The 22,010-nt window shown below is 63.6% G+C and overlaps 3 protein-coding genes across 14 annotated transcripts in view; 1 reads left to right on the plus strand and 2 right to left on the minus strand.

The window, feature by feature from the left end:
- Window positions 1-3,849, minus strand: part of CEP164 (centrosomal protein 164) — a 44,247-nt gene extending 40,398 nt beyond the window's left edge. The window contains exons 1-2 of one of the 4 annotated variants that reach the window (XM_072884480.1): window positions 3,743-3,849; window positions 1,350-1,591 (exon numbers count right to left, since the gene is read on the minus strand). The gene's annotated coding sequence lies outside the window, so the exon portion shown is untranslated. Of the gene's footprint in view, window positions 1-1,349; window positions 1,592-1,902; window positions 2,264-3,742 lie in introns of those variants that run through there. The other 3 variants (XM_072884478.1, XM_072884479.1, XM_072884481.1) reach the window with 3 other exon arrangements.
- On the plus strand, window positions 2,469-13,084 carry BACE1 (beta-secretase 1). Of its 6 annotated transcripts, none has more exons than XR_012045901.1 (10): window positions 2,469-2,882; window positions 6,923-7,011; window positions 7,547-7,763; window positions 8,059-8,196; window positions 8,298-8,432; window positions 8,575-8,676; window positions 8,820-8,969; window positions 9,122-9,293; window positions 9,386-11,732; window positions 11,814-13,084. XR_012045901.1 is itself a non-coding variant. In XM_072884507.1 (10 exons), the coding sequence occupies exons 1-9, from the start codon at window positions 2,637-2,639 to the stop codon at window positions 9,625-9,627; spliced, it is 1,491 nt and encodes a 496-aa protein (XP_072740608.1). In that variant the 5' UTR covers window positions 2,469-2,636; the 3' UTR covers window positions 9,628-9,661; window positions 11,598-13,084. The 6 variants fall into 6 exon arrangements, 4 of the variants coding, with proteins under 4 accessions (XP_072740608.1, XP_072740609.1, XP_072740610.1 ...); XR_012045902.1 differs by having other exon boundaries at window positions 11,838-13,084; XM_072884507.1 differs by having other exon boundaries at window positions 9,386-9,661; window positions 11,598-13,084.
- RNF214 (ring finger protein 214) lies at window positions 12,990-22,009 on the minus strand. Of its 4 annotated transcripts, none has more exons than XM_072884501.1 (15): window positions 21,825-22,009; window positions 21,479-21,716; window positions 21,001-21,060; window positions 20,483-20,623; window positions 19,613-19,752; window positions 18,407-18,475; window positions 17,475-17,667; window positions 17,114-17,202; window positions 16,859-16,961; window positions 16,314-16,412; window positions 15,579-15,955; window positions 14,873-15,008; window positions 14,454-14,561; window positions 13,972-14,067; window positions 12,990-13,245 (listed from the first exon to the last, which is right to left on the minus strand). In XM_072884501.1, exons 1-15 carry the CDS (start codon window positions 21,914-21,916, stop codon window positions 13,180-13,182), a joined length of 2,007 nt encoding a protein of 668 aa, XP_072740602.1. In that variant the 5' UTR covers window positions 21,917-22,009; the 3' UTR covers window positions 12,990-13,179. The 4 variants fall into 4 exon arrangements, with proteins under 4 accessions (XP_072740602.1, XP_072740603.1, XP_072740604.1 ...); XM_072884502.1 differs by having other exon boundaries at window positions 16,859-16,949; window positions 21,825-22,007; XM_072884503.1 differs by having other exon boundaries at window positions 17,475-17,571; window positions 21,825-22,006.
- Between the last annotated feature and the right edge of the window lies 1 nt (window position 22,010).

Genomic DNA, 22,010 nt, shown 5'->3' on the forward strand with positions numbered 1-22,010 from the left:
AGGCAGAGGCTGCTGGAACTCAGTTTTGCTTTATTATTTATTCATTTGGTAACGAGGAGATTGAGCCCAGCTGCCAGCTGTGCACTGCTTGGATACACCAGGCAGGGCACAGCCGGGAGCTCTCCACTTCACAGTTCGACACCTGCCCTGAGGCCAAGGGGCAAGAAGTTGCCCCAGGCACAACACCCACAGCCCGGGCCACCCCGAAAGAAGGACAACACGCAACAGGGCAGAGCTCTCCGCTCTGCTTACAGCGCTCTTTCACTGACACAGCAAAACCAAATCAAAGACCTGCCACACACGCTTCACAGGGGTTGTGGGCACAGGGAGCAGAGCTGAAGTGGCACAGAAGTTACAATCAGACCCCCCAGGTTTTCAAGCTTCTCCAGAGGAGATGGGCGCTTGCTTCGGAGACTTTTTAAACAGGTGAAAAATAAGGTAAAATAAGGGAAAAAAGAGAGAGGGAGGAAACAGTTTTCCCCAGAGCACAGCACAGCTTTCAGTGCAGTCCCTGCGCTGAATCAGCGCTGCCCAGGGCCAAGGCAGCTTCTCACCACACGCGGCTTGCCTTGGCCTCTCTCGCCTTCCCAGAGGACATTTTGGAAGCTATAAAAGGATCCTAATTTAACGTGTCCCACCTCCGGAGGATTACTCCACTATTTAACTCAAAGACTGTAGGCAGTGATTTAGTCCTGCCACAGCTTGGCCCTTGCAACCCATTCACCACAGGTTTAGGCAGCTGGAAGTTAACTCCCCCACCCCAAATACCCCCAGCTGTGGCCCTGCATGGCCACATTTGGCCACCGTTAGCCTCACGCAGCCACATGAGGAGCCAGGCCAGGTGGCTGAGCAGGCTCCCTGCAGCTGCACAAATGCCAGTGCCAGCACAAGCACAGGGGAGGCTGTGAACCCTCGGCAGGAGCGAAGACAGGACTGCCCCTTCCAGTCCCGCTGCTTGAACACACAGTGCAATGACAAGGTCAGACTAGCTTTTACCCTAAAAGCCCCAAACACTCAATGCATAAAGCATGCCTCTGCTTTCCTCACGAGATTCAGGGGGTTCTGGTGCCTGCCAGGCATCCCCGCAGCAACAGGAAGGGGCTGGGCAGCATTAATACGCCGATGATGACGACCTGGAGCAGGATCACCACGCCACTGCCTGTAATTGAGCCTCTGCTGCCCTCTTCACCTTCCGCTGTCCTCAGCCCGCTCCGTATTTATAACTCTTATGTAAAGCAAGTCTCAGAAGCAGCAATTAATCCTGGCAGTTTCCAGACACAGATATTCTCAGGGCATGCCAAACCAAAGCAGCGTCACAGAACACGCACCACTCCCCCTCCCAAACGTACCCGATTAAAGCGGTTGGATGCAGGCAACTCATTTGAGGCCTTCTGGTCTTCTTTTCCTCCGTCACAGCACTACTCCAGCCCCTTTCCTCGCCCTGGCATTAGTGCCGGGGGATGAATTGCACGCTCGCTCCTCGAAATGCCGCCTCTCCACGCCTGCACACGCACCAGAGGGGACCGGTCGGGGAATTCAGGCGCCGCTGCAGCTGGAGGCGTGCCGGCCCACGGCCGTACGAGCAGCACGGCTTGCACGGAGGAGAAGGAGTTTGGGTTAATAGGATATAAAATTAAAAAAAGCTCTTCTTTTCACCCATTTCACGACTGCATAGGTACGACAGACGGTTTAAGCCACGGAGCGCAGGCCGAGCCAGGCGCCGGCTGAGCCCTGGGCCGCTCCCGGCTCCGCCGCGGCAGCTCCCGCCGGCACTAACGGCTCCGGGGGAGCGCAGCCCGGGCAGAGGCGGAAGGGAGGACGGGACAGCGCGGTGCGGGACAGGCCTCCGCAGCTCCCCTCCCCCGGACCGAGCGCCCCGCCAGCCCCGCGCCGCACGCTCACCCCGCGCCGCGCCCGGACCCGCCGGCTCCGCCGCCCCGGGGCGCCGGCCCTCGCCCCGCTCACCGGGGGCGCTGGGCGGGCTGGGGCTGGGGCCGCGGGGGGAGCCGCCGCCCGCCGGCCGCTTCCATGGACGCCCGCGGGTTGCCCGGGGCCGCGCCGCCGCCACTGCTTCCGGGTCGCGGCTCGCGGGCAGCAGCACGGCCCGCCCCCGGCTAAATAGCATTGGGCGGCGGGCGGCCGCCCGGCGCCGGATTGGCCGGCGGGAGGGCCGGCCAGCGTGACGGCGCGGCGCGGCGGCGCCTGCCGGGGGCTGTAGTCCGGGCGGGGCGGGTCCGGCCGCGCGTTGCCATGGCGACGCGTGGGCCCGGCCCGGCCCGGCCCGCCCTCGCTTCCCCCCGCCGCCGGGCCGGGCGGGGCCGGGCCGCGGCCGGGGCGCGGGGAGCCGCGGCGGGCCGGGCGGCGGCCGCCGGCGCTTCCGCCGGCGGGCGGGGTGCGGGCGGGCGGCGCGGCGGGCGCGGGCGGGCTTTCCGGGGCGGGGAGCGGCGCGCCGCCATGCCCGCCGCCCGGCTCGGCCCCGCCGCGCCGCCTGCCCGCCCCGGCGCGGCCGCCCGGCCGAGGCGCGGGGCGCTGCGGGCCCGCTAGGCGCCGTCCCCCGCCCGCCCGCCCGCGGGGAGGAGGGCTTTCCGGGGCGGGGAGCCGGCGGTGCCGCCGAGGGCGCGGGCAGGGCTGCGGCGATGGCTGCCGCCTGGCCCTGGCTGCTGCTGTGGCTGGGGGCGGCCGCGCTGCGCGCCCGCCCGGCCCCGCCGCGCATCCGGCTGCCGCTGCGGGGCGGCGCGGCCCTGCCGCCGGGCCCCCGGGCGCGCCGGGCGCCGGAGGAGGCCGAGCGGGGCGGCAGCTTCGTGGAGATGATCGACAACCTGCGGGGCAAGTCCGGGCAGGGCTACTACGTGGAGATGACGGTGGGCAGCCCCCCGCAGAAGGTAGGCGGCCGCGGGGCGAGCCCTCGGGCGCGGGCTCCGCGCCCTTCCCGGCGCGCAGGGGGGCCGCCGGGCTGGGCCCGGCGCCGGCCCCCGCGCCGGCCCCTTCGGGCCGCGGGGCTGCGGCGGAGGGGCCCTGCGGCGGCCGCCGCGCCGCTCCCGCCGCGGGCTCGGGAGGCTGCCCCGGTCCCGCTCCTTCTCGGGGCGCCGGCGGGCGGCTTCCCCTGTCCTCGGGCGCCCCGGGCTGAGGCGGCGGGTGCTGCGGGGCCGCTCCCCGCCGCGGGTGCGGGCCGGGCCGGGCCGCAGCCGTCCCCGCCGAGCCGCGGGATGCCGGCGCGGTGCGTGGGCGGCGAGCGGGCGGGAGCGCGGCGCGGCCGTGGGCCCGCCTGGAGCGAGGGCACGTGCGGGCGTGAAGGAGGCGCGGGGCCGAGCCCCGCGCTCGCCCCTTCCCCGCACGGCGCCCGCCGCAGCCGCTGCCCGCCGGGCCCCGCGTCCCGCCGCCCGGCTGGGCGGGTCCGGCGGAGCGCGCTCCTCTGGGGCTCTCGGCGCGGTCGCCGCTGCGCCGGACCCCCCCCCTCAGCGAGCAGGAGCCAGGGCGGGCCTCGCTGGAAGGGGCCCGCGGGGCGGGCAGAGCAGCCGCCGGCGCGGCACCGGGCTCCGCTCCCGCCCCGTCTCTGGCGGCGTCGCTCGCGCCCCGGGAGCCGCGCGGCCCGGCTCGCGCGCGGGGCACCGGCTGCCTGCGCGCTGGGGACGGGACGGGAGCCGAGGGCCGGGCGGCGGCCGCGCGGCCCAGGGCGCACCGGCTCGTCCCCTCTTCCACGGGTGACGTCCCTGCTGCCGAGTCCTTTGGCGCTCGTACCTACCGCCGTCCGCAGCCGCTCTGGCCCACGGGGCGGAGGGGGCCAGCTCGCTGCTCGAGGGTCCCCGCTCGCTGCTCGAGGGTCCCCGTCCCTTCCAGCGCGGGGCCGGGCCCCCGCGCGCCTGCCGCCCACCGCGGAGGCCGGTGCTGCCAAAACACCCGGCGCCCGCCCAGGCTCTGAAGTAAAGGCTGGCTTTTCCCCGCGCGCCGGCTCCGTCCTGGGTGCCCGCACGGCTCTGCGCACGTGGCGGGAGAGAGCGACGCGAGCGAGACCTGAACCGCGGCCGGGGAGCAACACCCCCGCCGCAGAAATCGGGTCTCTCGGAGCGGCTTCGCGTTGTCCCTGTCTGCCTGGGATTTATTCTCTGCTCCGGCAGCGTATGTTTAGGGAAAAAGGGAGGAGATTATTTCTAAAATCTAGTTTTAAATGTGATTTCATCATCTTTTGCCTGGGACCTGCCACGTGTCGCAGCTGCCAGATGATTTCCATGCGAACCACCTGTTTCCAGGCACTCGTGCGTTTCTGAACCAGTCACCCTTTTGGGCAGCATCTTCCAGCCTTGGACTCCTTCCAAATGCGAACGTGGTGCGCGTGCGTGCGCGCGCACGTGCGTGCGTGCTGGAGCGAAACCCCTCCAGGCGTTGTAATGGAATTAAAAGACTCACGTGAAAGAGTATGGCTGTGCGTGTGCAGGAAATCGGGGAGCGGGGAGGGTGTTTATCTGGGGGGGGCCTGCATCCTTCTCAAAGGCACCCGTGCAGCCCGGGCGCCCCGCTCTCCCCCAGCAGCTCATCTCCCTCCTCACCTTCCTTTCACCTGGTGCTGGCAAGGAAGTTTCTTTATTCCGTTGCGCTTTCATTTTGGTTCTGAGCTGTGCTGCACCGCGAAGCCACCGTCAGCGCTTAATTGCTCTCACGCTCAATGTCCCTTAGCCTGCTGGCTACGCTGCACGCTCACGCCAGGCTCCCCAGGACCGGCGGATTCATAAATACATGGGGAAGAGGGTGGGAGCCGAGCGTCGGGAGCCGGTGCATCGGGATGGATGGTGAAGGCTCGGTGCCTCCACGAGCAGGTCAAGGCTTGCCGCCCCGGGAGCGGCACTAGGGCACGCGCCGTGCAGAGCTGCTGCTTCTGCCAAGGTGCCCGGAGGGGCTGTCACTTCCAGGGAGCAGCGGACGGGTTTCAAACAGCATCCCTGCCACACATGTCCTGGCCTCGCTGGTTCACGTGTCTGTCCTGGCCTGAATCGACGGCTGGGCTGAGTCTCAAGGATGCGGGTCCTCTCCATCGGGCCCTGCAGACGGAGCCTGCAGGCTGTGGGTCGCTGCCGCTGCTCCTGCCGTTGCCTACGCCCGTAGGACCCGCCAGCCTGGCGGGGAACGGCCGGGGTTGGGGCTGCCTGGCCGCCGAGGGGTTGCGTGCGGGGCTCGGGTGGTGCCGGCTTGCTTGGCCTCCCTGGCACAACTGCTGCTCGCGGACGGGCGAGAGCAAAAACCCTCCCTGCCGCCTGCGTCCTCTCCCTGCAGCATCAGCTCAGCAGGTCTTTCTCCAGGGAAACCCGTCTCCTCGGTACCCCGGGGATCAGCAGAAACGAGCTGTGCCGAGCAGATGGCCCCTAATGACCGATCAAACAGAACCGCCCTGGGAACGGCCCGGGCGCAGCGGCAGAGGCTGCCGGTGCCGGCTTGCCAGGGGAAGGTCGGGCCGCGCAGCGGGCGCTGAGCTGGCCCGGCAGCCCTCGGTACTCGCCCGAGGCGGGGATACTGGAGGGGCGAACGTGCCGCTCTGATCTTTACCCGTGGCCCGATACGTTGCCCTAGGCAAGAAGCCAGCCTGGGGTCGGGGGAGACTGTCCCCCAGCGCAGCAGGGGGCTGTGGGCAAGGGGCGCCCAGGACTTGCTGCCCACAGCCAGCCCCTGTCAGTGGGCCGTGGAGAAAACTCTGGCAGCTGTAGCCCAGCGCTTTTGCGATTAGCACAAGCACGTTAGCCTCCTTCCTCTCCCCTCTGACTCCACAGATTAGGGGCCGAAGCCCTGGCACGCTGCTGGCGAAGCACCCCCCGGGGCTGGCGGTCGGAGCTCACCCCGCAGCTCTGCCGCCCAGCACGGCCGGGAGCCCCGTGGAGCCCTGCAGAGCCCCGATCCCACCCCAGCGGTCCCCACTCCGCTCCTCGCAGGGCAGAAGGGGCCGCAGGCAGGGTTCAGCTGGGGCAGGATCCGGCTAGCCCGCTCCCAGCCCCGCCGGCGGGACGCTTGCCAAACCCTGCCTGTGAGCTGGTAATCCAGGGCACTGGCAGAAATGAATCGGGAGCAGAGCTCAGCATATGGATGGCCGATTAGCGGACCCAGCAATCCGTGGCAGCTTGCGTACCATCAGTCCTTCCGACCAGCTTTGCGAGCAAATTAGGTTTCCTGGCAAGGGGAGCCCCGGCGCCCCGTCTTGCTGCTGCTCTCTCCAGCCCCGCGACGCCCTGCTGGGTGCTTGCCGAATCCTGGCTGCGGGTTCAGGCACTGGGCGCGGGGGCCGAGGCCGGGCGGTGCTGACAGGAGAGCTCACGCTCTGTTTGCACGGTGCCGGGCAATGTTTGCTTTTCCTGCAACACCCTGATGTCGCTGACTCCTGCTCCACCACTGCGTCCTCTCGCACAGCGTCTCTGAGCTGCCCCCGGGCACGGCAAAAGAGGGCCCCTGCTCAGCTCGGGGCTCTGCGCCGCTGCACGGCATCCCTCCCGCCTCCTGGAGCCCGTCTGGACGCAACAGGCACCAGGGCAGCCTCCCTGCCCTGCCTCTGCCTGTCCCTCTGCTGCTGCCAGGGCAGAGGGCCCTTCGTGCCCACGTAGCGTGGGCTGAGCCCTGCCAGCCCCGGGCAGCAGCACGCAGGGCTGTGCCGGGGAGCCCGAGCCCGCCCGCCGCTGCCCACTGCCGACCGTGGGGCTGGCAGAGAGCCCGGCTGCCGGGCAGGGGCGAGCGGGGCAGGCCCTGGCCCCGGCCGGGAGGGCAGAGCCAGGCTTGCTGCCGGGAAGCCTGGTGCAGCCAGAGCCAGGAAGCACACGGTACAGCAGCCACCGCGTGCCAGGTGTGGGGACGGGGAAAGCGTCACTCGCCTGCGGCGCCAGAGCTGGGCGGACGGCACAGCGGGGTCCCACTGCAGTCACGAGCCTCCCTGTCTCTCTTCTTTCTCCAGCTGAATATCCTGGTGGACACAGGGAGCAGTAACTTCGCTGTGGGAGCTGCGCCTCACCCCTTCCTGCGGAGATACTACCAGCGGCAGCTGTGAGTATGCTGGGGGGACGCAGAGAGGACAGCCACCGCTCCTTGTGCCCATGACACAGCCCCGGCCCCACCGAGGCATGCTGTCCCTTCTTGCTGGGCGTCCAGCCAGACCCTGCCAGGTACCGCCGGCCTCCAGGCTGGCTGGGTCCGCACGGCCCCTTCTGTGCCCGGAGAAGGAGGGGCCCCTCGGCCGCCCGGCCGCCCTCCCAGAAGGTTTAAGACGGTGTCTGGGCTGCTGGCCGTTGTGCACGGCAAACAACAGCTGGGCTTGTCCCCCGCACGCCCCGTGACAGCCTTGGCCCGGGCCGTAAGGAGCCATCCTGGTGCTTCACCGACCCATGGTGAGGCTCCCCAACAGCCGCACGTGCGGAGAAACGCGCTGTCCTCGCCCAGCCACGCCAACCTGCAGGCCAGGCACGCCTCTACGCTTGCAAACGCTCGGCTACGCGTGCACGCGCTCCCACCGTCACCCAGCGTGCGGGCACCCGCTCCCCCTCCACACGGATCTTACTCCGGCCCTTTGACACCGTTGCAGGTCCAGCACCTACCGCGACCTGCGGAAGGGTGTGTATGTACCCTACACCCAGGGCAAGTGGGAAGGGGAACTGGGCACCGACCTTGTCACCATCCCCCACGGCCCCAACGTCACCGTCAGAGCCAACATCGCTGCCATCACGGAGTCGGACAAATTCTTCATCAACGGCTCCAACTGGGAAGGGATCCTGGGGCTGGCGTACGCCGAGATCGCCCGGGTGAGTCCTGGCTCGCAGCCGGCCGGGCCCCAGCTCCGCCTGGCCCTGCCGGCAGAGGCGGGCACCCTGCCCCGGCGGCGTTCGATTGCCTCTTTGCTCGGCTCTACTCGGTCCCCCGGGGCCCAGCTTGCAGCTGGGCTGGTGACCTTGAGCCCTGCTCCAACAGCACGCGGAGCCAGGATCCCCGGGGGCACAGCGGTCCCGGCGAGGGGAGCTCCCCCGGGCACGGAGAGCCCCTGCAGAAGGGATAGCACTGACACATCCCTGTCCTGCCTCTGCTTTCTCCCCCCACCAGCCCGACGACAGCCTGGAGCCCTTCTTTGACTCCTTGGTGAAGCAGACCCGGGTGCCCAACATCTTCTCCCTCCAGCTTTGCGGGGCAGGCTTCTCGCCCAACGAGACGGAGGCCGTGGCGTCGGTGGGGGGCAGCATGGTGAGTGCTCTGCAGGCAGCAGAGCAGGCAGGCCGGTGGGGCTGCCCGCGGGGGACGTGCCCCGGCCGGCCGGTGGCAGCGCCTTTGCGTCTCTGCTGCAGATCATTGGTGGCATCGACCGCTCGCTGTACGTGGGTGACATCTGGTACACACCCATCCGGAAGGAGTGGTACTACGAGGTCATCATCGTCAAGCTGGAGGTCAACGGGCAGGACCTGAACATGGACTGCAAAGAGGTGAGGGGGCACCGGGGGAACCTGCCCTTCGGGGCACTGCTGTCGCTGCTGCTGGAGGCGTCCGCCTTCGATCTGAGGGGCCTCGGGAGGGGAGCGGGGCTGAGGTCTTGCGCCTGGGTCACTCCTCCTCTTCTGCCCCCAGTACAACTACGACAAGAGTATCGTGGACAGCGGGACCACCAACCTCAGGCTGCCAAAGAAGGTGTTCGAGGCTGCCGTGAAATCCATCAAAACAGCTTCTTCGGTCAGTAAAACCCACCCCTCCCCCGCGGGCACGTCCCCAGGGCCAGTGGGGGACTGCAGGCAGCGCGGCTGCCCGTCACCAGCCTGGGCATCTCTGCTGCCTGCCCGGCGCGGCCCCGCTCACCTCCCCTTTCCCTCTGGCAGACGGAGAAGTTCCCGGACGGCTTCTGGCTGGGGGAGCAGCTGGTTTGCTGGCAGGTCGGCACCACCCCCTGGCACATCTTCCCGGTCCTGTCCCTCTACCTGATGGGGGAGGCCACCAACCAGTCCTTCCGGATCACCATCCTGCCCCAGGTGAGCGTTGGCCCGGCCAGACCCTGCCGGGTGCTGAGCCGGAGAGCGGGCTGGAGCCGGTCGCGTGGGCAGGACCGTGCCGGGTGGGCGCAGCTGCCCACCCCGGGAGCTCTGCCCCGTCCCCGTTCCTGACGGCGCCTCTCTTCCTGCAGCAATACCTGCGCCCGGTGGAGGACGTGGCCACCTCTCAGGACGACTGCTACAAGTTCGCCATCTCCCAGTCCTCCACAGGCACCGTCATGGGCGCCGTTATCATGGAGGGCTTCTACGTGGTCTTCGACCGTGCCCGCAAGCGCATCGGCTTCGCTGTCAGTGCCTGCCACGGTGAGGGCTGGCCGGAGGGAGGGAGAGGCGGAGGGGACGCGGACGCGCAGTGGTAGCGCAGCGGCCGGAGCCCTGCCTTCTCCTGCCCACAGTGCACGACGAGTTTCGGACGGCCGCGGTGGAGGGACCCTACCTGCACTCCAACATGGAGGACTGCGGCTACAACATCCCGCAGACGGACGAGTCCACCCTGATGACCATCGCCTACGTCATGGCAGCCATCTGCGCCCTCTTCATGCTGCCCCTCTGCCTCATGGTGTTCCAGTGGCGCTGCTTCCACTGCCTGCGGCGGGACCACGACGACTTTGCCGACGACATATCCTTGCTGAAGTGACGGCGGAGCGTGGGGGCAGCCCCGGGGGCCGCAGGTGAGGCAGCAGGGCAGGGAGAGGTAGGTCCTTTCTCCAGGGGCTGGAGCGTGGAGGCAGGGCGGCAGCGTGGGGAGCTCAGACCCCCGGCCCAGGCCCTCCTGGCCCTGGGGGACTCGGTGGCCATCGGGGCCAGCGGGCCGGGAGCAGCCGTGGGAGCCCCAGGCCTGGGCTGCGTTCATCTGGGACCTACAGAAAGAGCGTGGCAGCTGGGGAGGGGGGGGAGAGCGCAGCAACCCCGTCCCGGGGGCTGGGGGCAGCTTCTCTGCTCCGGCTCCAGGATGGGCCGGGCTGTCCCAAGCTCTCCTGCCCAGCCCTGCCAAGCTTGACGGAGCCACGCTGACGAGCCGTGCCCGGCCTGTCCCCTGTCTCCCTCCTCCCCTGGGCAGCTGCCCTTCTCAGCCCGCTCCGCTGGGAAGCCGCCAGCCCCGGCTCTCCGCGGAGGGAGCCGTGCGCACGTGCACGCGCGCCGCGGCCGCGCCTTCCCCGTGCGGCTCCCTGCCCGGGACGCCTGCCCGAGCTGGACTCCAGGGTTCACAGCCCCGGAGCCTCCCGGCCCCAGCCCCGGGCTTTTCGGAGGCAGCCATGCAGGGCCAGCCTGGGGCTGCCCGGACAGGAGCAGCCAGAGGCAGGGTTTCCCTCCCATCCTCCTGCTCCCCCGTACACCGCTCGCTCTAACGTTTCCCGTGGCGTTTCCCCTGCTCTCCCAAACTGTCCTTCCGCTGCCGCCAGCCCCAGGGCTCCCTGTGCCCACGCCGCCCTCCCGGCTGCCTGCCGGGACAGGCAGGAGCAGGCACCCATCCTCTCCCCACCCCGCTTTTGCTCGCCGCATCCCCTTTAGGGGCAGGAAACTGCCTCCCCGCCGTTCCAGCATCAGCGGCGCCTGCCACGGAGAAGCCGGTGGCCGCTGCCCTCCCGCCCCGGGGAAAACAGCGTCCCAGCTCGGGGACGCGGGCGCTCGCCCCGTGGGCTGCACGGGGAGGGAGAAGCAGCGTCCCCCGCAAGCGCCCTGCAGCCCGCTACGCACAGAAGCCGCGTGCCAGGAGAGCGCGAAGTACCCAAGCCCGGCCGCTCCCCAGCCCACCCGCCCGACCGAAAGCCATAGGGGAGCCAGCGCTGGGCTCGGCCAGCCCCCGCCCGCAGCCCCTGCCGTGCCAGCACCAGCGAGCCCCACGGCGCGGGCACAGCGGCTCCCGAGGCACGAGACACCCTGGCAGCTCGGGGACAGGCAGCGGCGTGGGCACTGCAGCGTTCATTATTTTTTAAACACGTGGTTCTATTTATTTCCTTTGTTTTTATAATGCGAGTCACTGGTAGTGCAGCTGTGCAGAGTCAGAGCGTGTATATAGCAGGTCCCACGCCACACACGGGTGTACAAATAACGGCCGCTTCTCACCTGTACGATATATACATATATCTATATTTTTAATTCTAGCGCTGAAAGCCACTGTTCCAAACCCAACGTGAGGGGTTTTGGCCCTGTTTTGTTTGGGGGTTTTTTTAATATTTTTAGCCCTCTGCTCAGCCCTAGGGCCTTGGCCGCAGCCCCAGGCCAGGGCCTGCTCAGCAGCGGCGTGCTTGGGTGGAAGCACTTTACGGATCGGAGGGGGTCGGGGCTGGTTTCGGAGGAGGCGGTGACAGCGACGGAGGGACGCAGGAGGAGGGCAGGGCTGGAGCACGCAGAGCAGTGGTTCACAAGCCGAAAGGACACGGCGCGCAGGAGGCACTTTTGTCCCCTGCTCCTCCAGCAAAGGGAGGATTTTCAGCTATGGAAGGACAACCCTCCCCTGCTCCCCGCCCGCTGCAGCTCGCCCTGCCCCAGGGAGAGGGGGCCGCTGCAGGCTCCCCTTCTCCCTTCCCCAGGGCAGACGCCCGCGAGCTCGCAGGCAGTCGCTAACGCTGCATTTCCTTGCTTCTCTGCCTCCAACTTGGACAGGAAAGTGCTTTGTTTTAAATTAAAAGGCAGCGTTCCTCCGTGAGCAGAAGACAGGGCTACCTGCGGTGCCGGGGCCGGGGCCGAGCGGGCAGCCGCCCAGCAGAGGCACGCGCAAGGGCCAAGCCGCCGGCTCAGGTGGGGACAGGGGCTAGGGGCTGGAGCACTGCAGGTCTGCAGTACGCACCAAGCATAACGCTCGTTAACTAAATCCTGCAGTTAAATATTTCTTTGAAAAAGCAGCGAGGGAGCCAGCGCGCGAGGCAGGAGGAGGAAACGCATGCAGTGTAGGAGAGGCAAGCCAGCCCCAGCGCTGGGCACCGCCACAACAGCCCATTACACGCTCCCCTAGACTGTCCCACTTCACTACTAGCGCGCTTGCAAGTAGCGTCCGGTTCCCGCGCCTTGCTCCGAAACCGCAAGCATCCAGCGATTCCGCTCCGGCGCAAGAGAGCAACGTTATGCAATTGCAGAGCGCGCAGAGACCTCCACATCCTCGTGCCTGCCCAGGACCCCCCCAGGATCCCAGAGACTCTGTTGTGGACCACTGCCTTAAAACACGCTGGCAAGCGTGCGCGTGCGCATAGGAAGATTCGGACTGTGGCCACGTTCAGGCACGCTGCACCAGGCAGCGCTTGCACTGACCAACCCGGAGGCGTAGGCGCCTCTAGCAGTGCTGAATTCGTGCCACAGACTGCAAATAAGGGGGAAAAGATTCTACAGAGTAAGTGCAAGATTTTAAGCGGTGCTGAGCACCTCGCAATCCCACCGAAATCCATGGAGAAAGGGTTGGTGCGCCAGCCCGTGCTTTAGGAGAAAGTACAGGAGAGGGGAAACTAGGAACTGCAACAGGTTGGTTATCCCGAGCTGCAGCGCAGCCGAAGCCGTTGGCTCCTGAGCGCTCCCTCCCCAGGGCCCAGAGTTACAGCAGGGAACACCGGGTAAAGGCGTGTGCGGAACTCTGCCCCGCCGGAGGGGGACGGGGACGGTTACCGCAGGCTGTCGCTGTAGACTCCAGTACTCTGTAACCTATTGTCTATGTAAGAACAATGAATGTTAACACGGTAAATTATTATTACATTAAAAAAAAAAGACCACAAAAAAACGCTCCGCATCTGCAACCTGTTCATTGCTGAGAGGGGAGCTACTGGGTGACGGACGTGGCCAGGGACCGGCCCGTTGGGGCACGGGGCGGTGAGGCGTCCCGCCAAGGGGAACGGTTTGTGGCAGGCGTGGAGCTGCTGGGAGCGCCGGCCCCGGAGGAGCTGCTGGAAGCTAAGGGGGAAGAGGTAGTTTCGGCAGCCAGCAGCGTCCCAGCAAGCAGGTTACGCTTTAACACTCATTCGAAAGGAAGCCGGCAAGGCTGCGAACTAAGAAATCGGGATCAGCACCAAATCACTGCATAATATACACACTTTATTTATGAATTTGTATGTATACAGACTTTCTATACACACATTACCTATATAATAAAAATGTACATGTGTATACATGGTCGTATAAATATAGAACTGTAGAAATCTTAGAACTGATCCTGTCTATTCACAGCAACTCCTCCCATGGGACCGCTTTGTTCGAGTAGCCGTCATTTGAGACTTGGACAAAAGGGGCAAGTGTCATTTGTGTTGGTTTGTGCCCAGAATTTGATGCACTGGAAGAGAGAGAATTAGTCAAGAGCCACTGGCACAACTCAAGGGCGCTGTGAACAGGGTGGCATTACTTTTCCAGAACGGTGCTGGCAAGGGCGCTCATTTAAGGGGATGGTCTCTTTTGCTCCTTCGAGACAGCCTCCATCAAAGGTCGCCATGCGGAGGGAGCCCTCTTCAACCTAGCAGGATCATCAGCCCCTCCTCGACACATGGTTTTCCATTTCCTCGGCAGTTGCTGGAGGCCCCAGAGCCACTGGGATGAGGGTTTGCCTACGCAGCTGAACCACCGCCTGCGCTGCGGGATGAGGAAGCCTCCTCCTCTTCCCAGGAGCTCCTGGGCGCAGCCCCACAGTGCCCAGACACCTGGGCGACAGCTGGCAGCTCTCTCCATCGCCCTGTATTCTAGACCCTCCCAGACCCTCCTGCTCCAGGAAGGCAAAAGGCCAGGATCTAACCCTCCTAGCAGCGAGCGCAGGCTCGGGGGCAGGAAGAAGGACAGCCTGTTCCTAAAGCCACCACCAAATGGCCACTCAGGGTGGCCCAGCTAGGAGTATGGAAAGGGGGGTGACAGGATGCAGAGAAGTTGTTTATTGATCACACCCTTCTCCTGGCAAGATCTTAGGACAACAGGGACTCGCTACAAGTGCCCAGGGCCCCCGGAAGGGCATCGGCGCTAGGAACCACGACGAGGAACCCAAGAGCAGCACACAGCGGGGAAGCACACTCACCTCCTTGTGCAGCACGTGCGAGCAGGCCATGGGGTGAAGGTCGCCGGGCTGCACAAGCTTCTGGCACATGAGACACAGCTTACAGGCAGCCGGGGTCTGGGACGAGCAGCGAGGGAACAGAAAGGAGACGGGCACGGAAGTCAGACACCCCAGCTCAGATCACGTATTCCACATTCCTGCTACTCGTCCTGCCAGCTGCAGCCAGGGGCCACAGTTTGCCCGATTCCTCCCTCTGCACACAGCCACCACGCGACGTTAGAGCCTCTGACACCTCTCTTGCGGCCGTTCCCCTCTTCCCCAACGTGAAGCACAAAGGATCCACGCCCCTAACCCTTCCCTTCTACCTCACCAGCCGGAGTAGCTGCGTGAGGAGAGAGGTCCCAGCTTCACTGGCTCATCCTTTCGGCCACCTCTCACTGTGCTCCCTCCCTCCGCTTTCCCTGGGGATGGCAAAGCGCTCCAGGAAAGCCAGAAAGTCTTACGTGTGACGCTGTTCCAGGGTAAGCCACCTGGGCCGGGGGCAGGAACATGGGTGTGCTGATCTGAGGCAGCGGAGCAGAGAACATGGGGGCCCTGATTCGACTGAGAGGCTGCAGCGAGGCAAACGAGGCACATCAGAAAAGCCCAGAAGAAAAGGACGGCCGAGTCACCCCAAGCCACCTCGGGGAAAACCGCTCCCAAGAGTTACGCCGCAGTCGGCAGAAAGGGGAACCCAGGGGACACGCCTGACGCGCAGCCCAAGCCCGAGATCTGCACGGTCCCGGCAGCGGGCCCCGCGCGGCTCAGCCTGCAGGGAACCAGGGAGCAGGCGCCGCTTCTCGCTGCTACCCAGGCTCCCCTTCCCAGCAGCCCCCCGCGAGGAGTCTGGCAGGCCCCTGCCGGCCCCCCGCCGCTCTCCCACCTGAGCCCCGGCCGCTGCCCGCTCCTGCTGCTCCGCCAGCTTGGCTGCCACCAGCTGGTTCAGCTCCTCCATGGTCAGACCCGCCATGGTCCTCCGAGCAGTCTTGATCTGCTGCAGGATGTTGGTGAGCTGGGCCCTGCAGGGACGGCAGCCTGCTAAGAGCTCCCAGCCACCGCCAGCGAGCCGAGCGGCCCCGACGAACGGGGACCCTCCGTCAACGGCCCTGCAACGCTGCTCCAGGCGAGCCAGCCACCCCAGCCCCGGGGGAAGCCCACGTCACGGCAAAGGAGCGCGTGCTCTCAACCGTCTGCCGTCTAAACGAGGCGAATCGCACGCTGAGCGAGCTTCTGTCCCCGAAATGCCGGGGAAAGAGTGGGAAAGGCCAGCTGGAGCGCGAGACAGCGCCCGCCTGTCGCGCAGCCAGGATGCAGCACCGCGGAGGCCGAAGGGCTCGCCTGAGGCAGCGCTGCGGGGAGGGTGCTCTCGGCTGTGCTCAAGTATCACTGCTGTCCTTTAGATAAAGCTCCAAACGTTTCTCGTTCCCAGTGCTATGGCAAACCTGACAGAGAGCACCCAGCCTTTGCTCCTCGCCTTCAGGCTTCCCTCACTTCCTCCAGACCCCGCAAGCACCAAGAGGAGCTCCGCTTCCCCTCACGTCCCACACGCACGTCTTCGTTCTCCGGAGAGGACAACGCGAGACACTTACTTGTTGCACTGCGGAAACCGAGTCAACAACTTCTCCAGCAGCTTTTCCAGCTTATCGGCCGGCTGCGGCCTGTGAAACTCTGGAGTGACGTTAACTCCTCCCAGGCCCGGCGGAGGAGGGATGGAGGCAGCGGGAGTCATGTGAGGGCTGTGCGTGCCAATAAGCGATGCCACTACAGGGCTGTTTCTTCCCTGGGAAGCGGGCAGCGGCGGGGAAGGCTGGTTGGGCCTGGAGATCGCAGGGTTCAGGAGAGGAAAGGAGAGCGCCCGAGGATCAGCACTCGGCATGACCATGGGAACGGGAACGGGTCCGATGGGAAACGGGAGCCTGGGAGTAAGGGATGGGTTGGGCTGGAATGCTGTCAGCATGAAATCTGTCTGAGAAAGAAAAACAGGGAGAGAAGAAAAGGCTGGTTAGAATAAGCCCATCCGAAAGCAGAGCTGAGTGCCTTCCTCCCCGGCCAGACAGGAGGTGGGCTGAACCGCAGGCACTGGCCGCTATACTCCTCATGGCGGGGGAAAGGGACCCTTCCCCTCCTCACCAGGGACAGCAGGTAAGCCCAACCGCACCGGGGCCGGGCACGGGACTCCAGAAAACCCAATCCCCCACAGCCTCCTTCAACGCACATAGCGCAGGCAGTGCCAGTTACGGGCCAGCGGGCAGGCTGTCCCCAGGGCCTCGCAGCAACTTCCCAGCAGTGAAAGCTCGTATTTGTCAGGCTGGAGAGGCACTCACTTCTGAGGGCGGAGGTGGCAGTGTTGGGGTTGGGATCTGTGGGAGGCTGCTCAGCTTTGTTCCGTTTCTCACCATCTGAATGTGGTCGTTGAACTGATCCTAGCAGAGAGGAAAGAAAACACACGTTTATCAAAGCCTCTGCCTGAGGAAGTTTTGGGCACTGCGTGCCTAGAACAGACAGACTCCCCTGCCTGGGCAGAGCGTGCTCAGCCCCAGAACAGCTGCAGGCCCTAAAGCAGACGCAGTTTGGTTCCACAGGAGTCAAGAGAACGAAAAAGGACCCGGAGAGAGAAACAGCCTCTGCAATTAACCCAACACGCACTTTCATATCCACGTGGCTCATCCACACGCGCGAGCCTGAAGAGGCAGGCAGAAGATCTCTGCAGCCGCTCGCGAAGGCAGACCCGCTGTGCCGTGCTTTTGGGCACACAGCTTTTTCTGGGTCTCCGTCCTCTCCCAAAGAGGGTTGAAACTAAGCATGCAAAGTAGCGTCAGTGCAAAGAACTGCTCGCCGTTAGGCTGGGAGCCGTTCGGCAGGAACTTACTCGGACGCTTTCCTTGGTCATTCGTATCCTGTTCAGCCTCATCTCCCACTCCTGCTTTGGCCTCATCGTCTCCAGCGTGGGCGGTGCAGACCTGCAAGCACAACTAACCTTTCCCACTTGCAACTGCGCTCTCACCGGCAGCAAAGCGGGAGCAACTAACACCCCACGCCCTCCTGCCGCCCCCCATCAGGGCTCCCCTCCTCCGGCTGGGCGGGAAGAAGGGCTCAGGCCCAGGCGAGAGCTACACGGACTTACTTGAGGTAGGTGAGGTGCAGCTCTGCTTCTTTTTCTGCTTCTTCTAGTTTCAACACCAGCAGCTCCTTTCGGCTCTCCAGGGACAGGATCTAGCAGAGAGAGGCCCCACGTGAAGAGCAGGTTTTGTATTCCCTTGTTTCTTGCTGCCAGACTGCGACTGTAATCTCTTCACTAAGCACCGTGCTAAGTTAGTTAGTCCCGACTAACTGATATTTGCCTATCCCTTCTCTTGTCCCACGGAGAGGGGGACTTAGGAGCAGTTGAGGATGAGGCTAATGTCACATAATCATTCATTACAACCTGGAATCTTAAAAAGACTCTCTCCAACAACTGCTTTGCAGGTAAGAAGTCACCTACTAACCTCTGCTTTCCAGGCCCGTTCTGTCTCCTCAAGAATGTTCCTGTTGATTTCATTGTGCTGGTTCTTCAGCTTATCTAGCTCCATCTCCCATAGCTGCCTGCAGACAGAAACGGAATGAGCCTGCTTAGGCACTGGAGCGGCGCGGAACAGGAGAGCTGACAAACTCCCACAAAACTGATTGATCCTGGTAGCTCTGGATGGGGTGGAAGCGTGGAAGATCAACAGCTTCCAGACCATGACACCAGCCAGAGTTCCCGAGGCTGCATGAGTCACCGTCCCAAGAGTGAGCTGTTCCAGAGCACGCAAACAACCAGTGTGCAAACACGCTGGGCAAAACGAGGAGAGGGGAATTCCCCTCGGCAAAACTCAGTCCAGCGCCAGGGAAAGGTGCGCAGGTCTGAACCAGGGAGCAACCTGCACCGGCACACAGAACTAAGCCGTGCTGATCCTGGAGAAGTTTAAAGCTGGCCCTTTCCACCTCTGTTATGCGAGTGTCTATGCCCGGATCTGGAGCGTCTCTGCCCAGCTTTAAAACACCCCAGCGTGCCAGAGTTTAGAGTAGTTGGGCAGCTGTGGGGAACAGACAGAGAAATAGGTTTGCCCTCATTCTGGGAAGGTGAAATTCAATCAGAGGTAGCAGTTACAAGCTGAGTCAATCCACTGAGCCTAAACTCTAATCTTATGGGATCTTTATGTCACAAGTATCTGCGAGCCTGCTTGTGACCAGGATCAAAGAGGATTTAATCCAGAGACCGGGGGCACCAGCCTGCTGGAAGAAGAGATAAAACCTTTAGAGCGCGTAACTGGACAGCACTGTTAGACTGCTCTCTCTAGCCTACCCCACCAGACGCATCAGATTCACTCCCAGGCAAAACGACTGGAAGGAAAAGAGCATTCAACAGCATTTATCCGGTAATAGATAAGAGCCTTACTTTTCATCGGACTGCTCTGCAATCAGAGAAGCAATCTTGTTTTCCTTCTCCTCCTGCTCTTTCAGCAACCTGCACAAGAGAAAAAGGACAGACGGAGTCACCGACTGCGAAGCTGTTATCGCCCAGCCACTAATGCCGCAGGTCTCAAGTTTAAACAACATACCGGCACAGCTGCGCGCCCAACGTAACAACACACGCCGAAGACTGCACCAGTCAGTAAGCGTTTGAAAGCAACCACTAACATCCTCCAGGGCAAAAATTGTGCTGTATCATGATACTGCACAAAGGCTGTGGCATAGAACCAGAATCCACCACAGGGAGCTGTGCTGCTCTGACAACACATGCTTCACAACCATTTACTCAGGGTGAGACAGGGGCTGAGTACTTGGAACCATTCCTAAAGGAGCTTTGTCCAAAAACATCACCCAGCCCTCAGAATGAAAAAAATCAGACCTCTACGACACGACAGAACGGCTCCGTAAAAGTGCAAATTCACCATCCAAAGGTGGTGAATTCACCATCAGATCTTCACAAACAACCATCAGCAAATTCACCATCAGCAAATTCACCATCAGCAAATTCACCATCAGCAAATTCACCATCAGCAAATTCACCATCAGCAAATTCACCATCAGATCTTCACAAACAACTCGCATCTTGCTTGCGTCAGACCCCCTCCCTGAACCTAGTGAGATTCTTTGCACAGAGCATGCGGCCTGTCTCACAGCAAAGCCCGGCAGCAGCAGTCAGTCTTTCAAACCATTCGGTGTAAGGCACAGTCAAGCCTACCAAAACGGGAAATTTTGAGAACAGCTTGGAAGTGCCAAGGAGACCCTACCCCAGCACTGCAACACAGCAGTCCTGCTGCCTGCGCAAAGGCTCTGGATTCTGAAAGACGGCGGCACACAGAGCCGAGCTGCACGCCATCCTCGCCGAGCGCTGTCCACGCATACGCCTAAGAGGCAAAGCAGTAACCCGCTGCCCCAAAATTCACGTTGAGATCTTCTGTAAAGAAAAGCTGCTCTGTCTGTAGTAGCTCCATTCAAAACCGTACACGTCTGTCCTAAACTGCTCGCCAAAATACTCACTGCTTCCAAAAAGTTTAAAGTGATCCTCTTTTGCTTAATCATGTATACATCAGGGCTAAGCTCTACCTTTTCTCCTAAAAAAAACCCCAAAACTCTGCTTGCTTTTCCATACTAATACCTTCTGCCTTTCTCACAGAGTTTCTCAATTTCTGCTTTCAGATCCTGCTCTTTCTGCAAGAATTCTTTCTTTTCTTTCTCCATCTTCTTCTTTGTCTCTTCTCGCTTGATCGTAACATCCTGAATCGCTTTCAGGATCTCCTAGAGTAAAACAAGCATCACACAAATAAAGAGCAAAATTCACAGCTAAGGGTTTTGGTTTTAAACCCATTATTATTTTAGATTAATTGAAGAGAGATTGCGAGATTACACACGGCATCAAAATCTCCCATTTTAGTAGCTCCAGACAAGATGGACAGCAGTTATTATGAGGAAACCCAGGAGACAGACGGACGGTCTAAACCACAGATTCTCCTGTCTCGTTAGAAGGATTTTAAGGGGCAGCGAGTTCTGCTCTAGCAGAACCTTAGATCTAGCTGACGGGTCACTGATGCTTCTTTTTGTCTGTGAGCTACCAAAGGGCCAGTGGTGAATCATTCAAATGATCCACGAGCAAGGGCCACAGAGATCTAAATAATCACACGCAGCTAATTCTCCTCACTTCACACCAGTTTTCATTTGGAAAAAAATGCTGCGCTCGTCGAAGAGACATTGCAAGATCACTGGCAGGAGCGGATGTGCAGGCAGGATGCTGTGCTAGGAATTAGTCTCTGAACCGCTCCGCACCCGATTCGGGCAGGGGCCAGTCCTTAGCGCTGTACAATAGCGTAGTACACAAGAGAAACTGCCACACGGCGTGTCGCTGCCGCTTCTCACGGCCTGCTCTGTCCCCTGCTGTGCCCCTCCGCACGAGGCCAAAGCAGCCCCCCTTAACCGTGTCAGCGGCAGCGCTAACGGGCGGGTTAAACAAAAAGAGGACTTTGCCAAATACCTGGTGGTTCTTCATCTCTTCTTCCCTCCGCTGCTGGAGCTGCTTAAGCTGTACCTGCAGCTGATTCTCCACTTGCCTCTGTTTGTCCAGCACCTCCTGGTAGCGCTCCTTCAACAAAGCCCTCTCGGACATCATTTTGTCCTGCAGCGGAGAGCGGAAATTCAGGGAGAACCCTGCCCTTCCCTCACGCTAAAGAGAGCGGGGACAGGGGCAGGAAAGCTCAGCAGCATCTAAGAGCCCAGGAGGTGCCACTACCAAGAACTGCAGTTAAAGGGCTTCTGCTTGCAAAGCTCAGGCTCCCTAGATCAGAAAAGACGAAGGGAAGCGCTGCCTGCAGCTGCAGCTAGCGCTGCACTTCCTCCTTCAAAGAGGACAGCTTAAGAACTCCAAGGCTGGTATGTACACGAGAAAAAACACCCTGCGGGAAGAGCAGCGCTCCGGCTCCTTTGCCCGGGGAACGGCAGCGCGGGAGCGCGAGCGGCAGAGCCCGGACCCGCTGGCAGGGCTTCGATACCCACCAAGTTCTTCTCGATATCCTGATCCGTGTTCACATCCATATCGGCCGTCTTGAAGTCAGTCTGCAAAGGGAGACGATCGCCGTCAGAGCCCCCCACCCCTGCGGCTTCGCCCAGGGGCCAGACCCCCGTCACCTGGAGGAACGCCGCCGGCGGCAGCGGGGCCCGCACCAGACTCGGACTGCCCGCTCTTAACCAGCCCTCGTTCCGCTCTTTTACCTAGAGACTGGGCAGGGCGCGGGGCAGCGGCCGGCAGGCAGCAGGCACCGACACCGCACCGCCCTCGCCCCATCCACCCCGCTGCCGCGCCCCGCGCCCCCCAGCGCGGCGGGGTGCAGAAACGCGCTTTGAGGAAGCCCGGCCCCCCGCCCCCCCAAATCCCCACGTCCCCAGCAGCCGCGGGCCCCCGCCCCCCGAGCCCCGGCAGAAGCTCGGCAGCCCCCGCTCGCCCCCCGCCGCTCGCCCACCGCCGCTCGCCCACCTGCACCGCGATGTTCTGCGAGGGCCTGGCGGGGGCCGCCTCCGCGTCCGGCTCCTCCGCCGCCCCGCCGCTCTGCGCCCCGGCCTCCGCGCCGCCGGGCCCGGGCTCCCCCTCGCCGCCGGGCGCCGCCGCCAGCAGCGCCGGGGCCTGGCCGGGGGCGGCCGCGGGCTCCGCCTCTCCGCCGGGGCCGGCCGGCGCCGCCTCGCTGGGGCTCTCCGGGGCGGAGAGGGCGCTCCCGCTGTGCGAAACAAACAGGTCGGTCGGGCGGGCGGGCGGGCACTCGCTCCGCCCGCCCCGGCCCCGGCGCCGGCGCCGGCGCAGGCCCCGGCCCGCCGGGCCCACCTACCTGCCGGGCGGCGCGGCGGGGCCGGGCTCGCAGAGGCGCGGCGGGGCCGGGGCGGCGGCGGGGCCGTCGGCCTGCGCCTGCTCCAGCGCCATGGGGCTTGCTGCGGGGCTGGGGCCGGGCCCGGGCCCGGCGGAGCGGCGCGGCGCGGAGCGGAGCGGAGCGGCACGGCCCGCGCCCCCGCCGCCC

This window comes from Ciconia boyciana, chromosome 20, assembly GCF_034638445.1.
Source record: "Ciconia boyciana chromosome 20, ASM3463844v1, whole genome shotgun sequence".
Lineage (NCBI taxonomy): Eukaryota > Metazoa > Chordata > Aves > Ciconiiformes > Ciconiidae > Ciconia > Ciconia boyciana.

Excerpts from the sequence above, each read along its gene's own strand:
- BACE1 (XM_072884506.1), top strand. The coding sequence starts at position 2,637 with ATGGCTGCCGCCTGGCCCTGGCTGCTGCTGTGGCTGGGGGCGGCCGCG. Across the intron at positions 7,764-8,058 it reads CGTACGCCGAGATCGCCCGG|CCCGACGACAGCCTGGAGCC; the intron begins GTGAGTCCTGGC and ends TCCCCCCACCAG. Across the intron at positions 9,294-9,385 it reads CGCTGTCAGTGCCTGCCACG|TGCACGACGAGTTTCGGACG; the intron begins GTGAGGGCTGGC and ends TCCTGCCCACAG.
- RNF214 (XM_072884501.1), bottom strand. The coding sequence starts at position 21,916 with ATGGCGCTGGAGCAGGCGCAGGCCGACGGCCCCGCCGCCGCCCCGGCC. Across the intron at positions 20,624-21,000 it reads AGGATATCGAGAAGAACTTG|GACAAAATGATGTCCGAGAG; the intron begins GTGGGTATCGAA and ends TCTCCGCTGCAG. Across the intron at positions 14,068-14,453 it reads ACCCTGGAACAGCGTCACAC|ACCCCGGCTGCCTGTAAGCT; the intron begins GTAAGACTTTCT and ends TGCTCGTCCCAG.